Here is a 12876-nt window from a genome sequence, read left to right as displayed (position 1 = left end):
AGTGGAGGTGAATAGTCTATTACAGAACCTTAATGTGAATACATCTGAGGGATTGGATGGTATACCAGCACGGGTCTTGCGTGAAGTGGCTAAGGAATTATCAGTGCCCTTGACCATGTTGTTTAATCTGAGTCTCGGGTCTGGTTTAGTCCCGAAGGTGTGGAAAGAGGGGAAAATAGTTTCACTTAATAAAGGAGGATCCAAGACTACGGTTGTAAATTACCGACCGATCAGCATATCAGGAGTCATTGTCAAGGTCTTGGAGAAAGTAGTCAAGGGAAAAATACAGGAATGGATTGATGAAAATGAGATACTGTACAGGGGATAGCATGGCTTTGTGAAGGGTAGATCATGCTTCAGTAACTTGCTCAAGTTTTATAACAAGGTGACGGCTGAACAGGATCAGGGAAATGGGTTTACAGCGAGACTGCTGGACCTGACAAAGGCATTTGATAGGATACCACATGAAATTCTAATCCGTAAACTACAACATATGGGATGGATATAGGGTTGGTGAGATGGATAGGTGGGTGGTTGATGGAGAGATATCAAAGAGTAGTTTATTCAGGATTAGAATCCAAAAGACGGCCTGTGACTAGTGGTGTGCCGCAGGGTTCTGTTCTTGGGCCACTGCTGTTTAATCTGTTCATTAACGATATAGGGAAGGATCTAAGTGGAACAGTTCATTTGTTTGCTGATGATGCAAAGTTGGGTAGGGCGATAGTGAATGCAGAAGATGTCAAAATCTTGCAGGATGACTTGGATAGATTGGAGTTCTGGGCTAAGGAGAATGGTTGTCAATTTAATGTGACAAAATGTAAGGTTATGCATTTTGGGGTGAAAAGATTAGCAGCAGTATACCACATTGGTGGAACTGTACTCCAGGAGATTGATGAGGCCAGGGACTTGGGAGTGTTGATGGATATGGAGATGAAGTTTAGGGGGAACATTGCAAAAGTAGCTAAATCAGCTCGACTCACTTGGTTGTTAAAAAATACCTTGATGAGCAGAGACGAGCAAGTTATTGTACCTCTGTACCAAGCCTGGATAAGACCTCATCTCGACTACTGTGTCCCGATTTGGTCACCTCGGTTCCTTCTTGATGGGGAGGAGGTGGAGAGGATCCAGAGGCGAGTGACTAAGATGATATCAGGTCTATGGAATGAACCATATGAGAACAGGTTGAAGATTTGTGGGTTGCAGAAACTAGTTGATAGGCGGAAAAGGGGAGATATGATTGAGACATTCAAATTGCTATAGAGATTCTATAGGATTAATTCGGAGGATAATTTTGAAATCAGAACTGGTGGTGGGAAAACTAGGGGACACCTATGGAAGCTGGACAAGAGTGTGGTTAGCAGGGATGTTAGAGCTGGGTTCTTTACTATTAGAGTGGTTAAATGAGTGGAATAAGCTGCCAGAGTCTGTTGTGGGTGCTATGACAGTGAGCGAGTTCAAGGCAAGGTATGATAGATACTGTGAGAAAATCGTATAATTGTGTGGGCATGATGTTTAGGGTCTCCCTCGATGAGTCTAAGGACTCCCTGGAGTCCTTAGAACCCACATTATTTCAGACATTAAATATATTGTGTTAGGGTTAGGGACCACGAGATGGCGGCACATTTGAGCCGTCTCTCTTCACTGCGTACCGCTTAATTAGTGATAGCCTTGGGCCATCTGTCTCTGATTGGGTACCAGTGGAGATTGAATTGCCCACTCAGTTTCCAAAAGTTAGATAGGGCTAAATGGCCTCGCCTACTCCCGTATATACGGGAATAAAAAAGGCGTTAGCTGATTTTTTTTTTTTTGATAATAATAATAATAATAATAATAATAATAATAATAATAATATGAAAAATACCAAGAATAGCGATCAGAATTTTACCATCTTTGCTGCGAGTTGCCCGAGTTTGTACTACGTACTAGGACTACTTGCATTAGCTCACGCTAGTAATCGCCGATACTTTTATAGTTTATTATACTATATTCGGCATGAAACTTTCTGATTCCAATCGTTGAGTTTCTTGTTCGGTTTTAAAACTATGTGGGATTTAATATCCTCTTAATTTAAATAATGATTATATCGCCGAAATGAAGCCTATTGTCATTTATATTTAAGTTATACGTTATAGCTCTGCACCATTAATGTCCTGCGTCCTATTAGGGAATAATAGGCGTTAGCTGATTTATTTATTATTTATTATAAATACAATAAATATTATAATAATATATGTCTGTATTACGATTTTTTCTTTGAAATATTTTAATTTTCTAAGGGGGCGTTTACATCCATAAATTTGGGAAACACTGATTTAGAGGAGTAATATGGGAATTTTCCCAGAAATAATACATACGTTAGCGTATTTATTTATAGTGTTATAAGTAACCTTGTTTCCGTATAGAGGGCGGTTTCTTCTTATTCAATAATAACAATAAAAAAAAAGTTGTTTTATCGTTAGTCTTCCTCGTTTGATTATTGTGTTTTGTAGATAGGTCTCGTTAATAAATACCTGTAATAATGGCTATGCAAAGAAAAACTAGCGTAAGTCTATATAATTTTGCTGTATTCATAGAGGTGGATATACCTCTGTTTGCTGTTAAGTTGGTTTCGAAGAATGCTTCTTCAAATGATTATATTTTATGCTTTGTGTGTGATGGGACTAAACAATTCGAAAATTTTTCGATAACAAAAATTAAAATATTGTTTCACTTTTATTATGATCACAAAATAATGATTTATTATACGTAATATTTTTGCATCTTATTTTCAGTTGACTATTAACCAGTGTAAAATGAATACTTACGTGTAGATTGTGAAGCAACAGAACACAAGCAATATAAATTAAATTTTGAAAATACTCTGCCATCACTGATATTAAGCGGATAAAATAATTAATTTTATGACATTTTTATATAAATTTACAATTGTAAATTAATTGTTTCGCAATCAATAGCTGAAATGTAGAGCTGTGATGGTCGAAAGTATTGTATTATTAGTACAATGTTGAAAGATGGAGATGGTGATTGGAGAGATTGTTTGGCGAAGTACTGTGTATAAATAGTCAAGTGGTTCTAGATGTGTTCCTTTTAAGAATAGAATATGATGATTTTGAGTATTCAGAGAGGAGAGGAAAGGCAGGGAAGGTATTGCTAATGATTGCAGATGAATTAAATCAAACCAGAATAAAAATATGAAATGGTGATGATAGTCTGAGCAATAATATGGGCAATCTATTTGAAGCTGTTTGGTATGAATAAATAGGGCAAAATACATATTTGAATGTTGTTGCTGCTACCAATTTGGGTAGTCTGAAGAGGACTGTGAATTGTAGAAGCAGATAAACCTCATGGAGGGAGGACTGTCATTACAATTTTCAACTATGGAGATAATTGACAAAAGAGGAGAAAGTATGCAAACTTGAGGGAGAGGATCATTTATAGTTATTGAGGGGTAATAGACTTTAGCAGCAAATGCAAAAGAGACTGGAGATGCAAGAATATTGGATCAATATTGTATGAAAGAATAGGAGCCATCTATAGACCAGTCACTATCTCTAGAGTGGTTATTAATGGAAAGCCTAGTAAGGATATACAAAAGTTGATAAACAGCACTTTGACATTCTCTCTCTCTCTCTGCAGGACAACATCTTGCTTTTGTAATTTCTTCACATTGAGTAGCAATAGAATTGGATAGAGGGAATATATTTATATACATGGATAATCTCTATAAATTCTATCTATAAGTAAGGTAATTGTTGTGCTTGTAGTTGATTGGGTGATAATGCAGTTTTGACCTGGAAAGTGAGAAATCATGTGAGAGCTTTAAGGGTATATGAAGAACTACAATGCAACTTAAAGCAGTGCCCTAAGAAAATATGGAGAATAGTTAAAGGGTATCTGAAAGCATCTATATCTTATTCCGTCTACAAAGATAGGAGAATAAATAGCATAGGAGTTAAATGGATGAATAAAACTTGTTCTGAGAAAAAGGTAATGACCAGGTCCATGAACAGTATAATAAGCAGGCTAGAAAAGTAACAGCCATGTTGAGGAAGGCAAGATCAGATTATGAAATATGGCAGCAAAGTTTCAGATTCACAGTTGTTCAGTGATCCTTTAGTGATGTATATTCCAAACAATCCATTTACTTTCTGGATGCTGAAGGGGGGAAACTGGATGAAAGAATAGAAGTAGATGAGTAAGAGGTATTGAAGCTGTTGTAAAAACTTGATTCTTTCACAGGAGTGGGTTCAGATGAGATATCAGCATAGGTGCTGAAAGGATATGCTGATATCTCATCTGAACCCACTCCTGTGTATGAATCAAGTTTTTAAATTTTATTTTTTTATATTTATTTTTAGTATATTTCTTGATTTGATTGTTAAATTTATGTCTTGGCACAAGTAAGAATCCTAATGAGTGGAAGAAATGCAAGATAATTCCATTATACAAGGATGGAACTGGGATAGAAGGAGCTAGTTATAGACCAGTCACTATCTCTAGAGTGGTCATTAATGTATTAGAGGCTAGTAAGGACATGCATCCAGAAATTGGTAAACAACAGTTCGACTCTTTCTGGAGTACAACTTGGTTTTGGACACATCTTTCTTTTGAAACCAGTTCACATTGAGTGACAATAGGATTGAATAGAGGGAATATATACATGTGGATACTTCTGGATACATTTTGACAAGATATTTGACAGGATCCTCCATGGGAGGTTGCCGTATAAACTGAAAGGGATGGATATGCAAAATAGATTTGTGACAAAAAAAACAGAGCGACTTACTGACAGCTATCAGAAATGATATATTAAGGTGCTGTGTCTAGAAAAGGACACTAACCAGGATCGCTATACTTGAGCCATTCTTTAACTTGTATATTAATAATATACAAATTGGTCTAGAGCAGGGCTCAACAAATTATGCAAAATCCTACACACAAAATTTACTTGTTCAAGACTTCTCCTTCTTGTCAGCTAGTGAAATCTACTTGCCACAGGCAAGTGGGAGAGCATATTTGTTGAGCCCTGGTCTAGAGATAAAATTGAAATATTTGTTGAAGGTTCAAAGTTGAGAGGGTTATAAGGATATAGCTGATACTGAATCTCTGCAGACTGATTTGAAACTGGTTCTATGAGCATTTGATAAGTGTCAATTCAGTGTTGCCAAGTGTAAGGTTATGCAAAAATGGATTGAGGACACCAGATAGCATAGGCAGCACATTATATTAATAGGAATTTGCTGTAAGGTTAATGAAGCCAAAAACCTGGGGGAAGGATGATAGTAGATGTTAAGTTAAGTTGAAGGGCCAAATTGCTAAGGTGGTTGGTCATCACATCACATTGCATAACTGCATTGTTGAAGAGAATACTAACTTGAAGGTGAAGGAGTTATTCTTCCACATTATAGGGCTTCAATAAGGTTACATCTGTTGTGCTCAGATATAGTCACTTGGCTTCTGTGGAGACATAGAGACCCTCTACTGGAGGATAACTTAGCAGATGATATTTAGCCTATTGAATTGTGCATGTGAGGACAGAATGAAGTGTGGTTTTCAAAGTTTGAGCTGTAGACATATGAGAGAATTGAGATATGATAGAGATAAGTCAGTAAAGGGATCCTGTAACATAGATACAAATGAAATTTTGCAATTCTTGTCAAGTGGAGGGAGAACTTGGGTTAATCCCTGGCAGCTGAGTACATGGTGTGGTTAAGTTAGGAAGTATATGAGGAACAGATTCTTCTCATTAAAAAAACAATAATTAAACTTTGATGATGTGAAGGCATCTTTAGTAAATGGAATAAAGAGAGAGATAGCATATCTCCAGGCATTGAGTGACATAGAAATCGCCTTCATTTGATGATTCCTTAGACTTCCTGGAGGAGTCTGTATAATAATAATAAAGCAATTCACAAAAGAGCATTTAAATTTCTGTTTCATTACTTTATATTAACAGAAGCTGTTAATCACCTATGATATGAAAACTATTTTAATGTTGTTTGTTTGAAAGCAGTTTTTATACTTTACAAAAATTTAGCTTGAGGATAGCTTAAATGATATTTAACACATTTTATTTACAGGTTCGTCTACCACCAGAGGTGAACAGAATACTTTATGTCAGAAATCTGCCTTATAAGATAACTGCAGAAGAAATGTATGATATATTTGGAAAGTATGGAGCTATTCGACAGATACGTGTGTAAGTCATATCTTCTTCTTTCGCTACACGTTATTCTTGCTTCCTATGCAGGGTTCATGTGTTACTTAGATGCGACCTCTTGTTAGTACCATTCCCAACCGACCTATCGCCTAGTCTGCCGCTGGGGGGGGGGATATATTTTTGACTGTAGAAGCGTATATCTTATCTAAAAATATTTAATTAAATTCATTAAAAAAATGCTGAACTTCTTTCAGCAGATCTGAAATACTTCACTGGATTAATGCCATTAAAAGGCATGAAAAATAGTATTCACAAAGTTTAGATACATATCTGGGTTTCATTGAGATTACAGGAAAATAATACAAAGAAAAATAACACATTGAATTATACAGATTGGTATAATCTGTATAATTCCTTAATGCCTGTCATCAAAAATAGATAAGCCATTGTGCTCAAGCATAGATGGCAATCCTTTGCAAAAAAAAAAATATCTGTCTGCAGTCTTTACTGTTGCTATGGAAAACAAGTCTTTGACTAAACTGAGACATCATCATGCATATCAAGGATTTAGGCCTAGCATGACCTGTTCTGGCCTTAAATCATCGTTGAATCGTTTAAGAGGACATCCTGGTTTTCTTTTTCCTAACGGCTTGTACTTTAAGGCTTGTTTTGGTAATCTTTCTGTTTTCATTCTTTGAACGTGTTCCATCCATTTATGTTTATATTTTTTAATTTTTTCTATTACTGGTTCTTGGTTTAATTCTTTCATAATTTCTTCATTTCTTTTGTGATCAAATAGGATATACTTTGTAGTTTTTCTCATAAACTTCATTTCTGCTGTTGTTAATCTTTGTCTTTTTGTTTTATTGTCCAGATTTTGCTTCCATACATTAAGATTGGTAGGGCTAATATATTGTATACTTTTAGTCTGGTTTGTGTTTGAACTAGGTTTGGTTTAAATATAGAGTTAATTACACCTGTTATTTTTAAATATTTTGCAATTTTTACGTTTATATCTTTTTCATTTTCATATGTGATCATGCATCCTAAGTAGTTAAATGAATTCACCTGTTCTAAGATCTTGTTATCTATTACTATTTTAGTTCTTGCAGGATCTTGTCCTTTAAAGGCCATAGTTTTTTGATTTTTCTGTTGATATTATCATATCATAATCTTTGGCTATCTTATTTAGATCTAAAATAGCTTTCTGTAAGTTATCTAAAGAATTTGAGAGTGTTTAAGTTTACTGTAGGAGAAAGTTTAATTCCTTCATGTAAATTTTTATTCCATTTTATTATTATGTCATTTAAGTAGATATTAAAAAGATTTGCTGCAAGGGGACATCCCTGTCAGACCCTTTGGTTTATCTCTCTCGTATATGATAGCTCGTGATTTAATCTTATTTATATTTGATTATTTTCATATATACTTGTGATAGCTTTTAGGATATTATTTGGTATTTGTCTTTCTTTTAATATGTTAAATAATGTTTCTTTTAACTTTGCCAAATGCTTTTTCAAAGTCAATAAATGCAATATGTGTGTCTAAATTGTATTCTATTCTTTTCTCTATTATTAATTTTAGGCAAAAGGCCAGGTCTATACATGATCGTCCTTTTCTAAATCCATTCTGTACTTCTAAAATAAAGTTTTCGGAATATATATTAGTTTGCTATTTAAGATTCTGCTATATATTTTGTAACAGGAATTTAGTATACTGATACCTCTATGGTTTCTAGGGTCATCTCTATTACCTTTTTTAAAGATAGGAATCACAATTGCTTTTTTCCATTCTATTGGGGGGGGGGGGATACCAGTTGAATAAATTTTATTTAAAAGTAATGAGTCTTTCTTTGAATCTTGTTCTTGCGTATTTATATAGTCTGAACCTAGCTTATCTTCTCCAGGTGATTTTTCCCTTTCTTGTTTCTTTCTGGCTGATTTCTAATTCTTCTTTAGTTATTTCCTTTTCATTTTTGTTAATTGTTTGCCAGTTGTCTCTTTTAAAATATTTGTCTGTCCACAATTCTCTGTAGTAATTTAGAAATTCTTCTAATTTAAATTCGGTGTATAATTTTATGTTTTCTTTTGTATCTGCATTTAGCTGTTTCAAAATCTTATATACATTGGGTCTTATTTTATATAAATCATGTTCTAAATTAGAAACAAATTTGTTCCATGATTCTCTGTGTCTTTTTCTGACTTCTCATTTAGCTATGGCTCTTATTCTTTTATATTCTATTTCATCTTCTAATCTTTTACTGCTTAACCATTTGTGATAGGCTTCTTTTTTCTTTTTGATTATTTCTTTGATTGTATCATCCCAGATCTTCAGTTTTTTTTTCCTTTTATTGAAATTTTTGGTCTTTCCTAAGCTTTCATTTGCTGCTGCATTTAGTATCGTTTTTATATTAAGCCATTCTATTTCTATTTCTTCATTTTGTTTTATTTTATCTAGATATTGGTTAATTCTTTGTTCATATAGCCATTGTACATTTGTGTCATTCAATAGTCTAGTTTTATAAACAAATGTTTCAAATTTTCTTTCTGTTCTTGTTACTTGTAGCCATTTAGGTGGTAATCTTAATTTTATTTTAACAAGGAAGTGGTCACTGCTTATTTCATATCCTCTGTGAGCTCTAACATCTAGTGAAAATTTTGATGTCTTTCCATTTAATATAAAGTAATCTAATATTGATTTCCATCTCTTGCTGCCCAAGTATATTTATGTATGTCTTTATGTTTATAGAAGGAATTCATTATTTTTAGGTTATTATAAACTACAAAGTCAATCAATTTTTTACCATTCATGTTTAGAATATGTTCTCCATGTATTCCTATATTATTATTAATTTTCGTGTTTCCGATTCTTGCATTTAAGTCTCCTGCTAAAATTACATAATCATTTTTATTTATTTCATTATATATGTTTTGTAGCTGATTATAAAAATCAATATTATCCTGTTCTCTTCCTTCTTCTATGGCATATAAACCAATTATTGTTAAATAGCCTCTATCTATTTTTATTCTAGCTTCTATTATTCTTTCATGCCATAATTTATAATGTTTTAACTGTTTTGAAAAGGAGTTATGAATCCAAATCATGACTCCTGCTTGTGCTCTTTGGTCTCTGTCGACTCCACTGTATATCACATTAAAATTTTCAGTTCTCATTGTTCCTTCTAATTTCTTTTTTGTTTCAGTGATTACTGTTATTTTAAAATTTTTTCATTTAATAGTTGGTCTAAATCTATTTCTTTATATGCTATTCCTCCTACATTCCAGTTTGCTAATGCGTATTATATTTTGTCGTTTCCATTTTTGTTTTACCTTTTCCATTCCAGGGTCGTTTTCCATAGATTCAATCCGATTATCTTTTTTTTCTGTCAGCTTACAAGTAGAATTATGTTCTCCATGTCAGGGGACTAGCCTGACGATGGAATAGTTCAGTGGTAGGGCTGCTACCTTAAGACTTATCAACTAGCATTCTTCCGGATTTAAACCAATAGGAGGATTGGGATATATTGAAGGGGGAAAGAGTAGATTATAGAAGAATTATAGTTAGGTTTATAGAGAGGGCATAGGTGTAAGGCCAGAACTGAAAAGACCCATGTACTCTAATAGCATAATTTTCATAAAATAAGAAGAATTGGCTGATCAGGCCTTATAGGAAAAATTAAAGTAAGTGGATCTTCCTCAAAATAGAAGGAGAGGATAAATCCAGCTAGGAGTCCATGGTAGTGCTGCTTCCCTTACAATCAAGATGATTGCCCTGTTGGTCCACGAGTTCTTATTCAGTATATTTGGACCACCATACACACATGATGGGCTTCCCCGTATCCCACCCAGACTGCACGCTCTCTAGGGGTTACAGGGTCCTCCCGAGAGTTTGTCTCAGTCCAGACTGAGACATAAAATTAGTAATTCATAGTGATGTTGTTGATAAAGGATGAAAAACTTGAGTTTAATCATGTATATCAATCATGTACAGCAAATCTATAAATCACACCATGGACCGAAATAGCTGTGTCATGTTTGGAAAACAATTTCTTTAACATGTTGTTTTAAAGGAGGTCGATTAACTTATATAAATGTTTAACATGAATCAATGTTTAATTTGCAGGACATGAAAGTTGCCTTATTAGCTCTTACTATATTCCCAGTGTCAGTTATAATCAGTAAATATCTGCAAGAGATTGTGAAATAATTAATTGCCAAAAAAAATGTTTGCAGCCCTTGAATTCAGAACTTACTCAGTGAATATGTTAATTTATTGTATCCTCATATATATCACTTCTTTACATGTGTGTTATTTTTATTTATACCATTTTCTTTAAAATACAAGTGATAATATAACAGTTGTAATGGTGATAATAATTAAATAAGTTTTTATTAAACTGTCATTGATGAAGATGCTACATTAAAGTAGTGAAACATATTGGTATTATTTTGATTCATGTTAATGAAAATAAATCGAGTCAGATATAATTTTTAGTAAATTTTTTTTTACTAAATAATTTAAGGAAATTACAACGGCAACTAGGATATACGTTGAAATAAATTTTAATATACTTCAATATTTTGGCAATGTCACGTTGCCATTTTCAAGAAACTTAAGAACAAGACACGTGCATGCAGGCACAACAAACAGTAAATGAGGAACGAAGCAGGAAGCTATTCTTTCTCCTAAAGTTCTGATGGTGCCCCCTAGCAGGCAATGTTGGTATTCTTGGGCAATTGGGCTTGAAGGTCTTCTGATGTAGTTTTCCCAAATTTGAGGCAGTCTCATGCAGCCAAATTTGTTGAGGTTTGGATTGTTTCTTAGGGCTGAAGCTGATTCCACGAAAAGCTTTTCATATTTTTATTTACTACGGTGTATTATCGTGGCTTTCTTCCACCATATTCTATGGCAGGTATCCAGCTCGTGGTCTACAAGACCAGAGTGGCTGTATTGGTGAAATCGGATGTAGTCCTTGTGTTCTGAAATTCTGATATTGGCTTTCCTGCCTGTTTGGCCAAAGTAGGACAGCTTACAGCTGCAAGGGACCTGGTATACACCAGATAGGTCTGGGGGGGGGGGGGGTTGGTCTTTAGTAGAGCGGATAAGGGATGCCAATTTTTTATATGGTCTGTAACAAGAAGTTAAGTCATGTTTTTTTAGGATTTTTGTAATTTTTTCCGAGGTGCCTAGGATATAGGGAATGGTGAGGGATTTAGAATAATCCTTGTTGTGAGTGGGGGGAGGGAGGTTGTGGTTTACTGGTTTTAATATTTTTTTGGGGGGGGGGTTAACCATTAGCTGAGAAAGTGTTGAGAATGTGGTTTAGTTCTGTGGTTAGGGCATCGTCATTTGAACAGATAAGTTTAGCCCTGTTGTGTAGTGTCTTAATGACTCCATATTGTTGCGAGGAGGGATGATGGGATTGTTGGCTGGGTTTTCTATAGACAGAAAACCAAGGTTCCATCAGGCTGGTGGGTGACTAGTGTGTCTAAGAAAGGAAGGCAGATGTTTTTTTTCTTCTTCAGGGTGAATTTGAATCTGGGGTGTTGGTTGTTTAAGTGTGTTAAGAAGGAGAGGAGTGCATGGGAACCATGTGGCCAAATAGCGAACACATCATTAATATAGCAAAGCCAAATGGTTGGTTTTTGTGGGGCAGTGTTTAAGGCTTTCTCTTCAAAAGTCTCTATATAAAAGTTGGCCAAAGGTGGGAAGAGTGGAGAACCCATGGCTGTCCCCTCTATTTGTTTGTAGAATTTTCTTTGCCAAACAAAATAGCCTGAGTTCATTGTGAACTGAAATAATGCTGTGATACCGGGAGGAAATTTAGCTTGGATTAGCTCTAAAGATTCTTTGAGTGGGACATTTGTTGCTTTCTTACACTTTCTTAGCCAATGGCTACCTCCACCCTCCCCCCAAAAAAATCCAAAAAATATTGAAACCAATAAACCACAACCCCCCCCCCCTTCACAACAATTTATTCTAAATCCATCACCATTCCCTATATCCGAGGCACCACAGAAAAAATTACAAAAATCCTAAAAAAACATGACTTCTTGTTACAGACCATATAAAAAATTGGCATCCCTTATCTGCTCTACTAAAGACAACCCCCTCCCCCAGACCTACCCTGGTGTATACCAGGTCCCTTGCAGCTGTAAGGTGTCCTACTTTGGCCAAACAGGCAGGGCTGCAAATATCAGAATTTCAGAACATAAGGACTACATCCGGTATCACCAATACAGCCACTCTGGTCTTGCTGACCATGTGCTGGATACCTGCCATAGAATACGGTGGAAGAAAGCCATGATGATACCGTAGTAAATACAAATATGAAAGGCTTTTCATGGAATCAGCTTCAGTCCTAAGAAACAATCCAAACCTCAACAAATTTGGATGCATGAGACTGCCTCAAATTTGGGAAACCTACATCAGACGACCTTCAGCCCAGTCGCCCAGGAATACCAACATTGCCCACTAGGGGGCACCATCAGGACTTCAGGAGAAATAGTAGCTTCCTGCTTCTTCCTCACTTACTGTTTGTTGTGCTTGCGTGCATGTGTCTTATTCTTAAGTTTCTTAAAAATGGCAACATGACGTTGTAATTTCCTTTAATTATTTAGTAAAAAAATGCATAACCAACGTCTAAGCCTTTCCACGAGAAGTAAATATTTTGCAATAAAAAGAGCATGACTGTAGCTTTTACTTTGATGTTT

The 12876-nt window shown here is 35.0% G+C and overlaps 1 protein-coding gene across 1 annotated transcript in view; it reads left to right on the top strand.

Annotated features, from left to right (window-relative positions):
• Window positions 1-2330: 2330 nt before the first annotated feature.
• Sf3b6 (splicing factor 3b subunit 6) overlaps window positions 2331-12876 on the top strand; it is a 34165-nt gene continuing 23619 nt past the window's right edge. Inside the window, exons 1-2 of the mRNA XM_090407052.1 lie at window positions 2331-2542; window positions 6084-6202. Coding sequence (XP_090263178.1) covers window positions 2519-2542; window positions 6084-6202 — 143 coding nt within the window. The 5' untranslated portion in view covers window positions 2331-2518. The remainder of the gene's footprint in view (window positions 2543-6083; window positions 6203-12876) is intronic.

This window comes from Typopeltis vanoorti, chromosome 17 (assembly GCF_054136105.1).
Source record: "Typopeltis vanoorti isolate ZY-2024b chromosome 17, IOZ_Tvanoo_1.0, whole genome shotgun sequence".
In the NCBI taxonomy this organism is placed as follows: domain Eukaryota; kingdom Metazoa; phylum Arthropoda; class Arachnida; order Uropygi; family Thelyphonidae; genus Typopeltis; species Typopeltis vanoorti.
The sequence above is the reverse complement of the archived record's forward strand: the minus strand, read 5'-3'. Positions and strand labels throughout refer to the sequence as shown.